Below are 20,769 nucleotides of genomic sequence, written 5' to 3' on the forward strand. Positions count from 1 at the left end.
TGCTGAGTCAGAAAAGAAAGATTTAATCTATTGGAAGGATGTCATAGTATGTTTCATTTGTCATTTCTAGGTAAACTGGTGAGATAACTGGTTAAATTTAAAACATTTAAATTACATACGTAGTGCAGTTTTGTTATCAGAACTGGATACATATAGCCAAGGCTGAAGTCCCTCTTGAACACCATCCTTATTCGCATACCTCGGAAGTAGTACTGTTAACCGGCTAGTACATTTTATTCCAGTCCTGTAACAAATGAGTTTACATCCCACCAGGGACACCTGTAAAGGTAGATAGTTGTTAGTATGTCATACTCACTATGTTGTGGTTATATGTGATATGTTCACATATTACGTGTATCCTTCTGCTTGTTCTTTTCCCTTCGTTAAATGTCTGGGAGATCTAATACAGCTTTTTAATTTTATTCAGTGTTTAGCGGTAGCTTATTCAGTTAGTTCCCTGTTGGTAGACATTTAGGTTGTTTCTAGTTGTTAGCTGTTATAAATAGTGCTGCTGTGAGTGTCTTTGTGCCCGCCTGTCATGCAGTAAGCCAGGAGAAGTAGAATAGTTGGATCGAGGTTGTGTTCATTTAAAAATGTTAGTAGATACTGAAAAATTGCCCCCTAAAGCAGCTGTGCCGACATATTCTTACCAAGCGTGTACCTCCTCTCCCACCCGCCACGCCAATATTTGATGCTGTAAAACTTTTAACTTTCTGTTATTTTTGACTCCAGTGAAAGTAAGTTGGTTCTACTTTGAAAGCTGTGTTTTGTTTTTGTTTTTTAAATATTTTATTTTTTAAAGTAATCTCTGTACCTAATGTGGGGCTTGAACTCACAACCCGGAGATCAAGAGTCTCATGGTCTTATCAGCTGAGCCAGCCAGGTGCCCTGAAAACTGTGTTTTTCTAAAGGGAAATGACTTGGAATAACTAAGTTAAATTTAAATTTAATTTAAAATAATTAAAATAATTTAAAAAGAGCGGTCAGGCTAATGTCTAGTATATAATAGTAACTTTTATAATCTTCTTGCTGTTTTACAAAATACCAAAATTGTCAGCACAAGTGTTCTTTTGGATAAATATTGATTAAAATCAATAAAATAACTTCAGAAGCTTCTCGAGAAGGTTTTGTTTTTATTTTGTTTTGCGTTACGGGTCTATTGCTGCATTGGGATCTGACTGTGAAATTAAAAGCTGTGTGATTTTTCTCACAGTGACTTTATTCTTGAGTAAAACATGCAAAGTAAATATTTTAATATGTTTCACCTTTATGATTACCGACATCAGGTCTTCCTGACATTTGTGATAGCATTTTGGAGAAATGGTTGAAAGAAGGTCACATTAAACACAAACCCGATCAGTTGACTGTAAACCAGTATGAACCTGGGCATGGTGAGTGCTTCTTCTTTTAATACTCCAACCGCATAGTTCATAACGAAGTAGAGTACGTAACTCCCGAAAATCAAAGATACTATTTTTTATCTTAAACTATCTCTTCACAGTAATTTGCTTGTGTTTGTTACATGTAAGGCAAACGTTAATCCCTTGAGGAACTTACTTCTCAAAGTGTAGGTAAGCAGGCTGACATAGTTGCTGTGTGATTTTTTTTTTTTTTTTTTTTTTTTTTTTTGTGATTTCTTTTTTTGTTCACTCACTTCTCTACATTTCATTTAGAGAGAGGGGAGATTGTTTTAAAGACATAGGAGACAAGTGTGATAGAGAATCCAAATAATTTACAGATACCTGGTCTCTCTCTTCTTTCCCCTCAGAACGTGAAGACAATTCTAGGATGGAACGTCAGTGAAAAAATCTTAGGGTCCTGATTTTTTTGCATTTATTAGCATCTTCATTTGATGTTTGTAGTAACGAAATGGTATTTTTTTTTTTTTTAATTTTTTTTTTTTTGACGTTTATTTATTTTTGAGACAGAGAGAGACAGAGCATGAATGGGGGAGGGGCAGAGAGAGAGGGAGACACAGAATCGGAAGCAGGCTCCAGGCTCTGAGCCATCAGCCCAGAGCCCGACGCGGGGCTCGAACTCACAGACCGTGAGATCGTGACCTGAGCTGAAGTCGGACGCTTAACCGACTGCGCCACCCAGGCGCCCCTGTAGTAACGAAATGGTCTTAAGGATCTGACTAATGTCAGACATTGCGGGGTTTTGGTTTTTTTCCTGCTTTTATCACAATGTATTATAATTGCCTGTTTACCTATCAGTGTTTCTGTTGGTCTGTATGTTTCTTGAGGACAGGGGTACATCTTACTTGTTTTATGTACTCATACCATGTGGCAAAGTTCCTTTTTCTAGGAAATATTCAGTTAACATAGATGAGAAATGGGTAGAGGAAGCCGCATGTTAATTATTGATAGGCTTGGTCCTTACACCTGGCTGTCGCTTTTGCCCTGCGTGTACTTGGGGATCCAGTGTTCAAGGAGAATGTGACTTTGGTATTTATCTTTCACACCTTTCTCTCGGGCTGGGACCGGGTAAATGTCCTAGGTCAGCAGTGACTCTCACGTTTTGGTTTCAGAATTGAGTGCCAGTGGCACTTCATCATGAAGTTGAGATATTTTTAGTTGAGATTTAGTTTGATTTTGTTTAGTCACATTCACCCTAAATGTTTCCTTTTAACTAAAATTATCCTACACTCCCGATTATCACACAGTGTTCTCAACCATAGTAATGAGAGGCTGTATTTAGAGTCATCTTAAATCTGCTAAAAGGAAAAATGAACTGACATGTTATTTTATTTTCTGTCCCAGGAATTCCTGCTCATATTGACACACATTCTGCTTTTGAGGATGAGATTGTTTCTCTCAGTCTGGGGTCAGAGGTAAACGTTCACACATTTTTATTAGCTATCTACAACTCTATTACCTTATCGGATGCCAGGAAAACCCCGGTAATTTGATTTTTCACACATTTCACCTGAAGCCCTTGACTACAATCCAGACTGGCCTTACCCATGCAGCACTGCCATCTAGTGGCGGAAGGCGGTAGCTGCCGGCCACGCAGAAAGGAAACAAACCAGAAATGTGCGTGTCCAGAATTTTGATGCTTTTTCACATATATTAAGTGATTTGGTCTCTTCACGACACCTGAGCAGTACACGGTAATATCCTCATTTTTACAGATAAAGAATAAGTGGCTCATGTGTATTCATTGACTTGTTCGTATCGCTGTACTTTACTTGAACTGCTAAAGAAGAGGTGAAAAGTGTGATTTCCAGTGATGGTTGCAAACTGCAGATAGAGTTTTAGTTAAAAATCAGACCTTTAAGTTCAGAAGAACCCTTAACATATGAGGTCATCTGATCTAACTAGAGATTGCTTCAAAATCTAATCTTGTTGCTGAGGGCCGATACTATTGACTAGGGTTTTTTGTTTGTTTGTTTGTTTGTTTGTTTAAAGGATATTTATTTTGAGAGAGAGAGAGAAAGAGAGAGTGAGCGAGAATCCCAAGCAGGCTCCGGGCTGTCAGCACAGAGCCTGATGCGGGGCTGGAACTCATGAACTGTGAGATCATGACCTGGGCCAAAACCAAGAGTCAGACACTTAACTGAGCCACCCAGGTGCCCCAAGTGCTTTAGCTTGTTAACCCATGCTGAGCTCGTGTGATCATGTTGATTCTGGGACAAGAAAGCTGGTGTCATTTGATGAGACGGAACCACTGTATCAGCTACATGTGTGGATTTTTTATTAAATGCTTTAAAAAGTAATGAGGATGGGTAGGAAAAAGAAAAAGGTCTTCTTTGTCTAGCTTATTTTTATCTTGTTAATACTGGCTTATGGCTCTAGGGGATCAGTAAAGAACATCTTTGTCCTTTCCTCTCAACTGTGTACTGAACTGAGAAAGGAGACATAACTGGAGATCAGACTGTCCTAGATCTGTAGCCGTGTTCGTGTTAATACTTCCCCTTTGAGTTAAGAGACACGTCGTCCTTGTCCCTGGCACAGCCAGATGGCTGGACACCTTCCTCATAGAGTCAGAGACTTCCCCTAAAACAGGACTTGGAGGAGCATATATTAGGTTCTGCAAGCCAGCTAGATCTGAAAGAGAGAGGAAAGAGCTCAGCCAGATGCATGGCCCCAGGCAAACCACTCAGGGGAAGCCAGGCCTTCTCTCCTGGGAAGTTAGGGGTGGGAGTGGGGTGGGGAGGAAAGCCTGGTATGTTCTATACTTTCACTCCAGGGGACATTCCCTCCCCTCCTGGGGAAATAGGACTGGGAACTAAGTGTCCCCCGACAGCCGAAAGTTGTAGAGAAGGGACAACGTGCCCCTTACCTGCACAGATAATCTGCTGTAATTGTTGTCTCCACTTGGTGTCTCTGAAGGCACATAACTGTTAGCTGCCAGTTTGCATGGTGGGGATCTTGGTTACAGCTGGCCTGGTAAGAGCAGGAAAACATCCATGTTATACATTATGACAAGAACAGCAGATTTTCAGCAGATTTGTAAATGAGTTTTTGAGGGGTAGAGAATCTTTCTAACTTGGGGAAAAATATTCACTCGACAGGTAAGTTTGTCATGCTATTTAAAAAGTTGACTGTATTTGGAGCCCTTTGTTTCATATGAAAAATGGCATTAACATCAGCTCTTGCCTGGCTGAAGGATTGGGGGCTAGCGTATGCGGACTGTGTTCTAACTCTGAGCGCTGGGTACATGTAGAGACATCTTACTAAGGGGGAGCTACTTCTGGGGCTCCTTCCTGGAAGGTGTATCAAAAGGAAGGTTACATTCCCATGGCCTCAAAATAAGATTTCCAGTGGTCACCAGAAAAGTGACCTCAGCTTTTCCTCTTGAATTTACCCACTGTCACACCTGGGCCGTGTGCTGTTTGCTTTTTCCTACTGTGCAATTGCTGGTTCTTTACCCCCGACCTGGAACTGGCTCCCAGACTTCTGTCCTTTTTTTCTCTATGTTCTCAGCCTTGACATCCTTAATTGTTGTAAGAAATTTATTACAGTGTCTATCCCAGTAATAATTTGTCATCATAACCTTTTTTTTTTTTAGTGTTTGTTTTGTTTGTTTCTCCTTGCCCAAAATCTTTGAGATTATATTTAGCTCTTGACTTGCTTGCTTTTCCTAGAAAATTTCTGAGAACTCCTAATATTTTTGAGTATAATTGACTTACAATATTATATTGAGTTCAGGTGTGATGTAATGATTTGATATTTACATATATTACAAACTGATCAGCCATAGCAAGTCTGGTTACCTTCTGTCACCCTGCAAAGTCAATATGTATCACATCAAGATTCATGGAAAGACTGTCCAGACGGTTACCACAGTGGGCACAGATCGCTGCTGGAATTAAACACAGAGATATTTACAGAAGCACTAATTTTATAAGAAGTTGGTTTATCCGTAAATATTTTTCATATTGGTTTCTTTTTTTCTTTTAAGATTTTTATCTTATTTTAAAAATTTTTAATATTTTTTTCAAAGTTTATTTATTTATTTTGAGAGAGGGGGAGAGAGAGGGAGAGAGAGGGAGAGAGAGCACATGTGAGCAGGGGAGGGGCAGAGAGAGAGACGGAGAGAGACAGAATCTAAAGCAGGCTCCAGGCTCTGAGCTGTCAGCACAGAGCCCGATGAAGGGCTCAAACCCACGGACTGTGAGAGCATGACCTGAGCCGAAGTCGGACGCTCAACCGACTGAGCCACCCAGGTGCCCTGGGACAGTTATTTTCGTTCTAGTACAGTCAACATGGCATTGGGCCACATCTTCATTTTTCTTTTTATCCAGTGTGTCCCTAACATTCAGAACTTCTGTGGATGAGTAGGTCTGCTGGTTTGTGGGCCAGAAATAAATGCTTTCCCTTACTTGGTCATGTTCATTTTTATAATCAAATTCTGTTTTCACTTAAGTATTTTCTCAAACTTGTGTTCGGAAGATTCCTATATTTGTATAATTTTCTCATCTTACAAGGTCTCTTGGGAGCCAAAATTCCCTTTTGTGTCAGTTGGGCAAATGAGGGTCTGCTGACAGTTTTTAAAGTGTACTCTTTATCTCCTTTATATGCAGTAATATTCATGCCCTTACAGTAAGGATAATGGCAAAGAGATATGTCTATTTTGGCCAGTAATCTGCTAACAGAGTCTGTTTCGTGGTGCGACATCATAAAATAGAACATTTTGTTGTATTCGAGGTCTTCTAAGTACCAATTCTTGGATCTTTTCAGGTAGAATTAGTACATTTGCTTTGTAGCAAGATAGCAGCATTATTGTCACTCCAGGTATGTAGAACTAGAATAAAATTTATCAGTTGAGTGCAGAAAACTACAATAGAGTCAATTTTAGGAGATGTAGTTGGATCCACTGGTTGGCTGCTTATTGAGAAGTCACTGATTTGGGGATAATATTGGTAAAGATACATATGTATTGTAAACATTTTGTTTTACCTCACATATAAATTTACTCACCGGTATTTTGATGTAGGTCCTTTCTGTGAGAGTCCACGGTCTGCCTTGTCTTTACAGTTTTCATTCCTTTAAAGTGAAGCAAAAGCTTAAAGACATCTATGGAACCTTCCATAGGTTTTAGGTTTTTTAAGGTTTTAGGTTTTGATGTTTTTATTTCTAAGGTTTTATTATTGAACTGTCACATCTGTTACAACGTTTATTATTTTGCCCACTTCTACTGAGTCTTTCAACAGCATTCAACCTGATTTATAGAGAAAAAAACCTATCTTCTCTTAAGTCAGTTTCATCGGTTTGCATAACAGATGATTAAATCGAGTAACCGCAGAACATTTGTGGATGGCACAGAGTGCTTCACTTGCTCAGGTACAGCCCAGCCGGTGAGAGTAGAGGTCCGAGAGCGTGTCGGAGAGTTGCCGAGGATCAGCAGACACTCAGGGCGTGAGTGTACTTTCTAGAAGTAATGGAGCCTGTTGGTTGGTCAAATAGATAACCTCTTAAAAGAGCTTTTATTTTTATTTTTTTAAAGTTTGTTTTTTATTTTTTAAACTTTACATCCAAATTAGTTAGCATATAGTGCGACAATGATTTCAGGAGTGGATTCCTTAGTGCCCCTTACCCATTCAGCCCATCCTCCCTCCCACACCCCCTCCAGTAACCCTCAGTTCTCCATATTTATGAGTCTCTTCTCTTTTGTCCCCCTCCCTGTTTTTATATTATTTTTGTTTCCCTTCCTTTATGTTCATCTGTTTTGTCTCTTAAAGGCCTCATATGAGTGAAGTCATCTGATATTTGTCTTTTTCTGATGGACTAATTTCACTTAGCTAATACCCTCCAGTTCCATCCACGTAGTTGCAAATGGCAAGATTTCATTCTTTTTGATTGCCGAGTACTACTCCATTGTATATATACACCACATCTTCTTTATCCACTCCTCCATCGATGGACATCTGGGCTCTTTCCATACTTTGGCTATTGTCGATAGTGCTGCTATAAACATCGGGGTGCATGTGTCCCTTCAAAACAGCACACCTGTATCCCGTGGATAAATGCCTAGTAGTGCAATTGCTGGGTCGTAGGGTAGTTCTATTTTTAGTTTTTTGAGGAACCTCCATACTGTTTCCCAGAGTGTCTGCACCAGCTTGCACTGCCACCAACAATGCAAAAGAGATCCTCTTTCTCCGCATCCTCACCAACATCTGTTGTTGCCTCAGTTGTTGATGTTAGCCATTCTGACAGGTGTAAGGTGGTATCTCATTGTGGTTTTCATTTGTATTTCCCTGGTGATGAGTGATGTGGAGCATGTTTTCATGTGTCGGTTGGCCATCTGTATGTCTTCTTTGGAGAAGCGTCTATTCATGTCTTTTGCCCATTTCTTCACGGGATTATTTGTTTTTTGGGTGTTGAGTTTGATAAGTTCTTTATAGATTTTGGATACTAACCCTTTATCTGATATGTCATTTGCAAATATCTTCTCCCATTCTGTCGGTTGCCTTTTAGTCTTTCTGATTGTTTCCTTCGCTGTGCAGAAGCTTTTTATTTTGATGAGGTCCCAGTAGTTCATTTTTGCTTTTGTTTCCCTTGCCTCCAGAGATGTGTTGAGTAAGAAGTTGCTGCGGGCAAGATCTAAGAGGTTTCTTCCTGCTTTTTCCTCTAGGATTTTGATGGCTTTCCGTCTTTTTTTTTTTTTTTTAATATTTAATGTTTATTTATTATTGACAGAGAGAGACAGAGCATGAGTGGGGGAGGGGCAGAGAGAGAGGGAGACACAGAATCTGAAACAGGTTCCAGGCAACGAGCTGTCAGCACAGAGCCCGACGCAGGGCTCGAACTCACGGACAGCGAGATCATGACCTGAGCTGAAGTCAGAGGCTCAACTGACTGAGCCACCCAGGCGCGCCCGATGGCTTTCTGTCTTACATTTAGGTCTTTCATCCATTTTGAGTTTATTTTTGTGTATGGTATAAGAAAGTGGTCCAGGTTCATTCTTCTGCATGTCGCTGTCCAGTTTTCCCAGCACCACTTGCTGAAGAGACTGTCTTTATTCCATTGAATATTCTTTCCTGCTTTGTCAAAGATTAGTTGGCCATACAGTTGTGGGTCCATTTCTGGGCTCTCTATTCTGTTCCGTTGATCTGAGTGTCTGTTCTTGTGCCAGTACCATACTGTCTTGATGATTACGGCTTTGTAGTATAGCTTGAAGTCTGAGATTGTGATGCTTCCTGCTTTGGTTTTCTTTTTCAAGATCGCTTTGGCTCTTTGGGGTCTTTTCTGGTTCCATACAAATTTTAGGATTGTTTGTTCTAGCTCTGTGAAGAATGCTGGTGTTATTTTGATAGGGATTGCATTAAATGTGTAGATTGCTTTGGGTAGTATCGCCATTTTAACAATATTTGTTCTTCCTATCCAGGAGCATGGAATCTTTTTCCATTTTTTGGTGTCCTTTTCAATTTCTTTCATAAGCTTTCTATAGTTTTCAGTGTATAGATTTTTCACCTCTCTGGTTAGATTTATTCCTAGGTATTTTATGGGTTTTTTGTGCAACTGTAAGTGGAATCGATTCCTTGATTTCTCTTTCTGTGGCTTCATTGTTTGTGTATAGGAATGCAGCCGATTTCTGTGCATTGATTTTATACCCTGCAACTTTGCTGAATTCATGAATCAATTTTAGCAGTTTTTCGGTGGAATCTTTTGGGTTTTTCATGTAGAGTATCATGTCATCTGCAAAGAGTGAAAGTTTGACCTCCTCCTGGCCGATTTGGATGCCTTTTATTTCTTTGTGTTGTCAGATTGCAGAGGCTAAGACTTCCAATACTATGTTGAATAACAGTGGCGAGAGTGGACATCCCTGTCTTGTTCCTGACCTTAGGGGGAAAGCTCTCAGTTTTTCCCCATTGAGGATGATATTAGCGTTGGGTCGTTCATATATGGCTTTTATGATCTTGAGGTATGCTCCTATCCCTACTTTCTTGAGGGTTTTTATTTTTATTTATTTATTTAAAAAACATTTTTTTTTAATGCTTTTTATTTATTTTGAGACAGAGAGAGACAGAGCATGAGCAGGGGAGGGGCAGAGAGAGGGAGACACAGAATCCGAAGCAGGCTCCAGGCTTCGAGCTGTCAGCACAGAGCCCGACGCGGGGCTTGAACTCACAAACTGTGAGATCATGACCTGAGCTGAAGTCGGACGCTTAACCGACTGAGCCACCCAGGCACCCCTCTTGAGGGTTTTTATCAAGAAAGGATACTGTATTTTGTCAAATGCTTCCTGTGCATCTATTGAGAGGATCATATGGTTCTTGTCCTTTCTTTTATTGATGTGATGCATCATGTTAATTGTTTTGCAGATATTGAACCAGCCCTGCATCCCAGGTATAAATCCCACTTGGTCGTGGTGAATATTTTTTTTAATGTATTGTTGGATCCCGTTGACTAATACCTTGTTGAGGATTTTTGCATCCATGTTCATCAGGGAAATTTGTCTATAGTTCTCCTTTTTAGTGGGTATCTGTCTGGTTTTGGAATCAAGGTAAGGCTGGCTTCATAGAAAGAGTTTGGAAGTTTTCCTTCCATTTCTATTTTTTGGAACAGCTTCAAGAGAATAGGTGTTAACTCTTCCTTAAATGTTTGGTAGAATTCCCCTGGAAAGCCATCTAGCCCTGGACTCTTGTTTTTTGGCAGATTTTTGATTATTAATTCGATTTCCTTACTGGTTATGGGTCTGTTCAAGTTTTCTTTTTCTTCCTGCTTCAGTTTTGGTAGTTTATATGTTTCTAGGAATTTGTCCATTTCTTTCAGATTACCCATTTTATTGGCATACAATTGCTCATAATATTCTTTAAACAAATTTTTTTTTAATGTTCATTTATTTTTGACACAGAGAGAGACACACAGCATGAGCGGGGGAGGGGCAGAGAGAGAGGGAGACACAGAATCCGAAGCAGGCTCCAGGCTCTGTGCTGTCAGCACAGAGCCTGATGTGGGACTTGAACCCACAAACAGCGAGATCATGACCTGAACGGCAGTCGGACACTTAACCGACCGAGCCACCCAGGTGCCCCAGTGATATTCTCTGATTATTGTTTTTATTTCTGTTTTTTTGGTTGTGATCTCTCCTCTTTCATTCTTGATTTTATTTATTTGGGTCCTTTCCTTTTTCTTCTTGATCAAACTGGCTAGTGGTTTATCAGTTTTGTTAATTCTTTCAAAGAACCAGTTCTCATTTCATTGATATGTTCTACTGTCTTTTTGGTTTCGATAGCATTAATTTCTGCTCTAATCTTTATTATTTCCTGTATTCTGCCTGTTTTGGGTTTTATTTGCTGTTCTTTTTCCAGTTCCTTAAGGCGTAAGATTAGGTTGTATATCTGAGATCTTTCTTCCTTCTTTAGGAAGGCCTGGATTGCTATATACTTTCCTCTTATGACTGCCTTTGTTGAGTCCCAGAGGTTTTGGGTTGTGGTGTTATCATTTTCATTGACTTCCATATACTTTTTACTTTCCTCTTTAACTGCTTGGTTAGTCCATTCATTCTTTAGTAGGATGTTCTTCCGTCTCCAAGTATTTGTTACCTTTCCAAATTTTTTCTTGTGGTTGATTTCTTGTTTCATAGTGTTGTGGTCTGAAAATATGCACGGTATGATCTTGATCTTTTTGTACTTACTTAGGGCTGATTTGTGTCCCAGTACATGGCCTATTCTGGAGAATGTTTCATGTGCACTGGAGAAGAATGTATATTCTGCTGCTTTAGGATGAAATGTTCTGAATATATCTGTTAAGTCCATCTGGTCCAGTGTGTCATTCAAAGCCATTGTTTCCTTGTTGGTTTTTTGATTAGATGATCTGTCCATTGCAGTGAGTGGGGTGTTGAAGTCTCCTACTGTGATGGTATTACTATCGATGAGTTCCTTGATGTTTGTGATTCATTGATTTATATATTTGGGTGCTCTCACATTTGGCACATAAATGTTTACAATTGTCAGGTCTTCTTGGTCTATAGATCCCTTGATTATGATATAATGCCCTTCTGCATCCCTTGATACAGTCTTTATTTTAAAGTCTAGCTTGTCTGATACAAGTATGGCTACTCCAGCTTTCTTTTGTTGGCCATTAGCATGATAGGTGGTTTTCCATCCCTTTTCAATCTGAAGGTGTCTTCAGGTCTAAAGTGGGTCTCTTGTAAACAGCATATAGATGGATCTTGTTCTTTTAACCATTCTGTTACCCTGTGTCTTTTGATTGGAGCATTGAGTCCATTGACGTTTAGAGTGAATACTGAAAGATATGAATTTGTTGCCATTATGATGCTTGTAGAGTTGGAGTTTCTGGTGGTGTTCCCTGGTCCTTTCTAATCTTTTGTTGCTTTTGGTATTTATTTATTTATATATATATATATTTTCATCTTTTCTCTCTCAGAGAGTCCCCCTTAAAATTTCTTGCAGGGCTGGTTTAGTGGTCACAAACTCCTTTAATTTTTGTTTGTCTGGGAAACTTTTTATCTCTCCTTCTGTTTTAAATGAGAGCCTTGCTGGATAAAGAATTCTTGGCTGCTTATTTTTCTGATTCAGCACACTGAATATATCCCTCCACTCCCTTCTGGCCTGCCAAGTTTCTGTGGATAGGTCTGCTGCAAACCTGATCTGTCTTCTCTTGTATGTTAGGGACATTTTTCCCTTGGCTGCCTTCAGGATTCTCTCCTTGCCTGAGTATTTTGTGAGTTTGACTATGATCTGCCTTGTGGATGGTCAGTTTTTGTTGAATCTAATGGGAGTCCTGGATTTTGATGTCTGTGTCTTTCCCCAGGTTAGGAAAGTTTTCCGCTATGATTTGCTCACATAACCCTTCGACCCCTATTTCTCTCTCTTCCTCTTCTGGGACCCCTATGATTCTGATGTTCCTTTTTAAGGAGTCACTGATTTCTCTAATTCTTAAATCGTGCTCTTTTGCCTTAATCTCCCTCTTTTTTCCTGCTTCGTTATTCTCTATAAATTTTGTCCTCTATATCACTGATTCTCTGTTCTGCCTTGTCCATCCATGCTGCCGCTGCATCCATCCGTGATTGCAGCTCAGTTATAGCATTTTTAACTTCATTCTGGCTATTTTTTCTTCTTTTATCTCTGCAGAGAGGGATTCTAATCTATTTTTGACTCCAGCTATTATTCTTATTATCGTGATTCTAATTTCTGGTTCAGACATCTTGCTTATATCTGTGTTGGTTAAATCCTTGGCTGTCGTTTCTTTGTGCTCTTTCTTTTGGGGTGAATTCTTTCGTTTTGTCATTTTGAATGGAGAAAAGGAATTAATGAGCGAGAAAAAATTGAAATTAACAAATTAAAATTAAAAAAATATTTATATTAAAAATTAAAAACTCACACATACACAAAAATCGAATAGTTGATGCTAGATCCTAGGTGTGTTTTGGTCTGGGTGTTGAAAGTGGTTTGACAGATTAGAGAAAAAAAGGGGGGTGGGAGAGAAAAAAAAGGGATATCGTTTGAGAATTTGAAAAGATGAATACACTGAAGTAGACTAAAACAAGATGATGGGGGTAAAATAGAATTTGAAAAAACATACACAAAAGTAAAGAATATAGTAGAAAAAAATTAAAGAAAAATATTTTTAATAAAAATTAAAAATAAATATGAATTTTTTTGTTTTCTGCATTTAAGAAAAAAGAAAAGAAACAAAAAAGAGAAAAAAGATAAAAAAAGAAAAGAAAAAGAAAAAAAATTGTTTGAAAATTTGAAAAAGTGAATACGGTGTAGTAGACTAAAATAAAATGATGGAAGTAAAGTAGAATTTGAAAAAATTTACATAAAAGCAAAAAATATAGTAATGAAAATTAAATAAGAATATCTTTAATAGAAATTGAAAGTAAAAATGAAGTTTTTCTCTTCATTCAAGAAAAAAAAGAAACAATAAAGAAAAAGAAAGGAAAAAAAGGAAATTGTTTGAAAATTTGAAAAGGTGAATACACTGAAGTAGACTAAAATAAAATGATGGAAGTAAAGTAGATTTTGAAAAAATTTACACAAAAGAAAAAATATAGTAATAAAAATTAAAGACATTTTTAATGAAAATTGAAAATAAAAATGAATATTTTCTCTTTCTGTATTCAAGAAAAAGAAAAGGTTTGTAAAAGAGAAAAAGGAAAAAGAAAGAAAATTGAATAGATGAACCTGCTAACAGATTGAAGTAGGACTGAAATTGCTTCATTTTCCCCTAGAAGTCAGTCTGTGTAGCTCTTTATAGTCCATAAATTAAGCCGGCAGTGAGGTTTGTGTTCTTGAAGAGCGAAGCTGTCCCAGTTGGGTGGGACTCGGTATAACAGCTCTGCTCTCCACTAGATGGCGCTGCTAGCCCACTGGGGTGGATTGTTGCGGCGCTCATAGGTGCGTATTCACATGCTCGGGAGCGGTGAAAATGGCGCCACCCAGCTACCCAGTGTGTTCTCTTGGATAGGCAATTGCGCACCATCGTCTGCCTTCAGCTCTCGTCCACTCCCCGCTTCTTTACTCTCTGTGGCCAGACCCCAGGCAGTACCTCTCTCCCAAGCCTTGTCTCAGATGCGGCTGTTTTCCACGGCCCCTTATGTCCACGGTCTGTGGCTTTGACCCATTCCTCCCCTCTGCAGGAGGGTTTCACCAAGCAATGGCCAAATATAGGCTGTACCCAGGTTCGCCCGCTGGACCTTGTTGTTGCCGGTGCCCCGAGACTGCAGCCAGATGCCAGCCCGCCCCAGAAAAAGTTTGTGAGATATAGCGTAGCAGCAGCGTCTCAGGGATTATGGAAAATTGCAACCGAAATCTGGCACCAGGCTATACCCTTAACGACCTTGTCCCAGCACCAGCAAATGTGGCCACCTTCCGGGGTCTGCTGGGACCAGGTGGCTTCAGCAGTCTCTACCAAATGTCCTTCCAGCAGTGGAACTGCTTTTCCCTGTGTGGCCTGAGAACCTCCCAGACCCCACTCTGTTCCTGGGGATTTACCCTTCCCACCAGAGCACCGCCAGGTATTGAGCTGTGGAGTTGCAGCCTTTGCGCTCCCCTTGTTTACAGTCTTAATGGAATTTAAACCCTCTCCTTTCTCCTTTCTCCCTTTTTAGTTTAGTCCCTGTGGCTGTTTCCAGTTTTCTACTTTCTCTCCAACTGCTTTTGGGGAGGGGTGCTTTTCCCGTATTCTACCCCGTCCCCAGTCTCTGTCCTCTCTCTGCCCACAAAAGCAGTTCCCTACATTTTGCGGCTTCTCACTCCCCACGTTTAGCTCTCCGTGCCATGTACCTGCTGAATTCTGTGGTTCAGGTTGTGTGCATTGTTGTGTTATTTCTCCAATCAGTTTTCTCGGGTATAGGATGGTTTAGTGTTGGTCTGGCTGTATTTCATGGACACAAGACACACTAAAAGCTTCCATGCTGTTACGCCATCTTGGCTCCTTCCTTAAAAGAGCTTTTATTGACATGAACAGCATTTTCACAAGCAATTTGGGAGATAGAAAAACATTTCCAGCCTTGACTACCCCGTCCCCACCTCAGATTTTCGATGTGAATATCCAGCTCTCTAAAAGATGTTTTCTTTTTTCTACATATGAACTTGTTATCTTTGTCTTTAGCCATTTACCACCCACTGCTATTCTCCCGTACAAAACAAAACAGACTTTGTCTCTTCCTCAGTTCCCTGCTCTGTTTAATTTCCTCCAGTCGATCAGTGTAGAACCTGGGAAACGTTCTTGACGTACATTTTTAAAATTGTGAATTTTGCTTTCAAGTACTATTTTCACTGCACCCCACAATATTTTCTTCCAAGAACAGCTCCTAGGTGTAATTGTCAATAGCTGCACATATTAAAATAAACACTCATGAAAGCTTCACCACTCTCAAGATAATGAACATATCCATCATCCCCAAGAGTTTCCTTGTGTCCTCCTGTTCCTTAATATCTTAGATTACATAGTATTTTCCAGAGTTTTTATACAGCAGTCATGCAGTATATACTCTTTCCTGTATGGTTTCTTTTACTCATCACAATTATTTGAGATTCATTCAGAGTTGAAGCTTAATTGGAATCTTTACTTTTTTGCTGAATAGTATAAGAACTTCAGAACACTTTAACTCTGAGACTCCCTTATAATTTACATACTGTTATTACTGTGCAGTTGAATTCTCTTCATTTTTTTAAGCTACTTCCCTGATTTATACCATTAGTGATCATTTAGACATACTTACCATTTTCTTTTCTCTTCATTCCTTGATCTCAGACCTCCCATCTGGGATCATTTTCCTTTTCCACAATGTACAACCTTTAAATTTGCTTGAGTCCAGGTGCACTGCTGGCTGCCCCTGTTATTCTGTCTGCAGGTGTCTTCACCTCACCTTCATCCTTCAGGCTATTTTCACTGGGTATAGAATTTGAGGTTGGCAGTTCCTATAGTGCGTGCAAGACTTCATTGACTTCCTTGTGGCTCACATTATCACTCCCATGACCTTTGTTTATTTCTCTGGCTTCTTTTCAGATTTTCTTCTTTTTCTTGTGTTTCCTGTACTTTTATTTTGATGTGCCTGATTATTCTGTTTATTTTTATGGGTTTATTTGTTCTTGGGACTTACTGGGTTTCTTGAACCTGTGGATTTTTTACTCCCCATCAATTTTGGAAAACTCTGAGCCATTATCCCTATAGATTTTTGCCTCTGTTCTGTTCTCTGTCCATCTGCCTGTTTTCTATAGACTTTATTTTGCTTGCCCTCTCTTCTATGTTTAGTGTATTTTGTTAGAGACAGTTTTCTTCTGTCACTAATTCTTTTTTTCAACCATGTCTGATTGCTGTTAAACTCATTCATCAGTGGCCTAGTTTCAGTCATGGTATTTGTCAGTTTCAGAGTATCTACTTTGTTTTTCTTCAAATTTACAGTGTCTTTAAAAAAAATAATTTCCAGTTCTCTGCTGAAATTTTCAGGTTTAGCATTTATATCTGTAAACTTGGTAAGAATTTTTGTTTTATAGCCTGTTTCTGATATTTATATATTTGAGGTCTCTGTGGTTCATTTCTGTTCTTTAGAGATATCTAGAGATGTTTCTCTAGACTATCTTTTTCCCGAGCAGGTACTGTGGTTTATTCTGATTCAGAATGTCTGAGATGAAGGCCAGTTCTCTATATTTATAGAAGGCTTACAGACAATTATGATATTTAGCTAGAATTCTGAGTCGTTGAGTTAGAAAATGTTAAAATGCTAAATCTGTACAATATCAACTTCAAAGGCAGTAGGATTTCATATTAATCTTTCACAGAATAAATAGAAATGAGGTAATATAGGCACCCGATGGCAGTTGTAATCATCATTCAATCAAATGTTCCAGTGCAGTGCTAGAAACTGAAAAAGTTAAAGTCTGTGTGTCTTGTGTCTAGATCCTTACGTTTTCACACAGCGATTGGGTTCATCGTTGGACAAGTCAGGAGAGTTGGGTTGTAGCTCATCCCTACTGGTAACTCTTAATGGACCATGGAGAAGTCACCTCCTTTCTGTGCTCTCTGTCACAGATTGAAGTTGGCATATAATTTTGAATTTTAATTGTACAGAATTGAGAAGAATTCAACAATAACGGCAGCTACTGTTGCTGCCACCCCTACTGCCGACACTGATGTACCATAATCGTCGCACCAGCAGTGAGTTGTTGTTGTTTTAGTGTATAGTTCATAGTTTTGGAGTTTTTTGTTTTGTAATTGAGATGTAATTGACATATAACATTGTATTAGTTTTGGGAGCACAACATAATGACTTGGCATATGTGTATATTGCGGAATGATCAGCACAGTAAATCTAGTAAGTCCCAGTAACTCTAGTGAGCATCTATCCCTGCATATGATTACAATGTTTTCCCCTTGTGATGAGAGCTTTTAAAATCTCTCAGCAACTTTCAAATATACACCACCGTGTTACTATTAGTCATCATACTGTACCTTATCTCCCCACGATTTACTAGTTCTATAACTGGAAGTTTGTTTACCCATTTCACCCACTCTGCACTCCCTGCCTTTGGCAACCACCAATCTGTTCTCTATCTGTGAGTTTGGTGTTTTAATTTTTTTATATTCTACATATTAAGTGAGCTCATATGGCATGTCTTTGTCTGACTTATTTTACTCAGCATAATGCCCTCCTGGTCCGAGTCCATTCATGTTGTCACACATGGCAGGATTTCTTTCTTTTTAATGGCTGAATAATATTCCATTGTGTATAAATATCACACCTTCTTTATCCATTCATCTTTTGATGGACACTTAGATTGTTTCCATGTCTTGACTGTTGTATATAATACTGCTGTGGACATGGGGGTGCAGATATCTTTTTGAATTAGTGCTTTCATTTCTTTTGGGTAAATACCCAGAAGTGGAATTGCTGGATCAGAGAGCAATTCTAGTTTTAACTTTTTGAGGAACCTCCACACTGTTTTTCACAGTGGCTGCACCAGTTTGCATTCCCAGCAGCAGTGCACAAGGGTTCTCTTTTCTCCACGTCTTTAACTCTTTAATACTTGTTTGGCTTTCCTTCCTTGCTTCTTTCCTTCCTTCCTCCCTTCCCCTTCCCTTCCCTAATTTTTTTTCCTTTCTTTCTTCCTTCCTTTCTTCCCCTTCCTTCTTTCCCTCCTCTCCCCTCCCCTTATTTTTTTTCTTCCTTCCTTCCTTCCTTCCTTCCTTCCTTCCTTCCTTCCTTCACCTTCCTTCTTTCCTTCTTCCCTTCCCTTCCCTTCCCTTATTTTTTTCTTCCTTTCTTCCTTCCTTTCTTTCTTCCCTTCCTTCTTTCCCCCTTCCCTTCCCTTCCCTTCCCTTCCCTTCCCTTCCCTTCCCTTCCCTTCCCTTCCCTTCCCTTCCTTTCCCTTCCCTTCCTTCTGATGGTAGCCACTCTAAGAGATGTGAAGTAGTACCTCATTATGGTACCTATGGAAGCTATTCTAATAAGTGGGTTTTGCTTCATGAGAAGTAAGCTAGGGCCTCAGGAGTAGATATACTCGTGACTACTATTGTTTTTTTTGCTTTAGCTGTCTCATTGTGGTTATCTGTGTATGTGAATCTGTTGACTTATTTTGCCTAAGGAGGAAAGCTCAGAAAAGAATTAAATGGAATTTTGGAAGCTTTCTGTCCAAAAATGTAAGGTACATCACCCTATTCTTTTCAAATAAATTGTTGATGGTGAATTTATTCATTCATTTATTCATTCAAAAATATTTGTTGAGTGTAATCTACTAGACAGAATGCAACAAGTAAATAAGCATAAAATATCAAATAATTTTTTAAAAAGTTTTTAATGTTTATTTTTGAGAGAGAGAGGCAGAGCATGAGTGGGGAGGGGCAGAGAGAGGGAGAAACAGAGAGAGGGAGAGAACTCAAAGCAGGCTCCAGGCTCTGAGCTGTCAGCACAGAGCCCGACGTGGGACTTGAACCCATGAACCGTGAGATCATGACCTGAGCGGAAGTCGGATGCTTAACCGATTGAGCCACCCCGGTGCCCCCAAATAATGTTTTTTAAAGCTAAAATGTTTCATTACCTTTGGAGTTTTGTCATATATAGAGCAAAACTTAATTTTACTGAAGTGGTTTGTGATTGTCTCTTGTTTTTGGATTCCGACTTTGGGGGATGTGGATTTTCACTTTACAGTTCCTGCAAAGGAATGAAGCCTCCGTGTGGTAAATGAAAGCTGATAGCAAGTGGTCCCAGTGCAAACACGTGAGCATGAATATATTACAGACATTTAAGCTAAGCATTTATAATATTCAGTGGTGGCTACAGTGTGTCCAATTCAGCATCTTTTCTTTTTCAAGTGTATTCTTCCGTTGTGCAGTGTTTACTTTGCTCTCTTTTGTGCCTTTTGCAAATGTATTTAGACCATTTAAACTAAAAAATGCTTCCACTTTTGTTTTATATTCTACTTGAGCTCAGCCAGACAAAACGGTTCAAAATCATGTGTATTTGGGGAAGATGTAGAGATGCCAGCCTCTATGCTTTCAGCAGTGGAGACCTAGTTTTGGAAGACAGAGTCGTATTCGACAGGTGGAATTTGCTGACATACGCTCTAGAGTTGTTTGTGGTGTTTTCTTCTGAAGTTTTAGCCTGATTTTGCTTGTTTCACACATCCACTACTGTAGGCAGGTTCCCAGGTATGGATCCTAAATGCACACGTGGTATCTGACCAGCGGGGAAAGTTTTCACACCAGAAGCTCAGATGATGCTCTGCCTCTTGCATCCTCTCTCAGAGGCAGTGGGGAACGAGGGCATTTGGGCCACAGCGGTAGTTCTTTCCTGCACGTACTTCTTGAAGGACCACTTTGCTGTGCCACAAAGTACCATCTCATCTATATGTTCCAATGCGCGACTTTGCCCCTCACGACAAGAATATTGAGGCCTGGACATTACAAAATTGCTTCTGACTGTGCAACAAGGGAGTAGAGTTTGTTTTCTTTCAGCGATTTTCAAATGGGAGACCGTGGGTCTAGTATGTTCAGGGTGTGTGGCTGCCACAGTTTCTTTCCTTTGAGTTTCACAAGACTTGGTAATCTTGACTTCTCAGCGTTCAAGAAATTTAGCAAATTTCAAGGCTCCTGCTTTTGTTGTTGTTTGGAAACATATCTTGCCAATAGGAGTCCAGGAAGGGAAATAGGTTTGTTTTGGTCTTTGATTTTAACTTGCCTTAAAGGATGAAAACTAGGCAGACTTATATGGCGCGGGTAGGAGATTGAAAGGTCATTGACATCAGCCAGTGTTCTCCAAGTGTCCCAGACAAAATTCCTATTAGTTCCTCTGCCCTGGAATAATATGGCGTATCAGCAGGCTTTTCTTCCAGCTACTTTTCAGTTTAGCAAAGTACACATTTAGGGGCGTCATTTTTTGTAGAGAGACAAAAAATTATTATTTGTTTTACTAAAAATGTTCTAAGTTCCTCTTCTCCCCCACAATGGACTATATATCTCATGATACACTGGGATTCTGTATTTGTGGTCCAAGGAAAGTATGTAAACAGACATTTTTGACATGACCTGTATTTCTTTGTAAATACTTTATAGCTTCAGTCTCGTATATTTGCATTCGTGACTCTCTCCCTTTTTCCTTTTCTCCTTTCCCACTTGTCCAAATGTGGTAGACATGGCCCTGATGAAACATGTAGAGTCACTTGTTTGCCATTTTTAAAAAATATTCATTTATTTATTTTTTAGAGAGATAGAGGTGGGGGTGAGATTGAGTGGGCAGACACATAGGGAAAAAGAATCCTCAGCAGGCTTCACGGTGTCATCTCAGAGCCCGATGTGGGGCTTGAACTCACAAAACATGAGATCGTGACCTCAGCTGAACCCAAGAGTCGGA

The 20,769-nt window shown here is 39.5% G+C and overlaps 1 protein-coding gene across 14 annotated transcripts in view; it reads left to right on the plus strand.

The window, feature by feature from the left end:
- ALKBH8 (alkB homolog 8, tRNA methyltransferase) overlaps window positions 1-20,769 on the plus strand; it is a 72,892-nt gene that overhangs the window by 24,040 nt on the left and 28,083 nt on the right. For all 14 annotated transcript variants that reach the window (XM_019469282.2, XM_053900542.1, XM_019469291.2 and 11 more), the window contains 2 exons: window positions 1,287-1,391; window positions 2,763-2,833. In XM_019469282.2, the coding sequence (XP_019324827.2) occupies window positions 1,287-1,391; window positions 2,763-2,833 (176 nt within the window). The remainder of the gene's footprint in view (window positions 1-1,286; window positions 1,392-2,762; window positions 2,834-20,769) is intronic.

Source organism: Panthera pardus, unplaced genomic scaffold, assembly GCF_024362965.1.
Source record: "Panthera pardus isolate Hobbes unplaced genomic scaffold, ASM2436296v1 HiC_scaffold_12, whole genome shotgun sequence".
NCBI classification, from domain to species: Eukaryota; Metazoa; Chordata; class Mammalia; order Carnivora; family Felidae; genus Panthera; species Panthera pardus.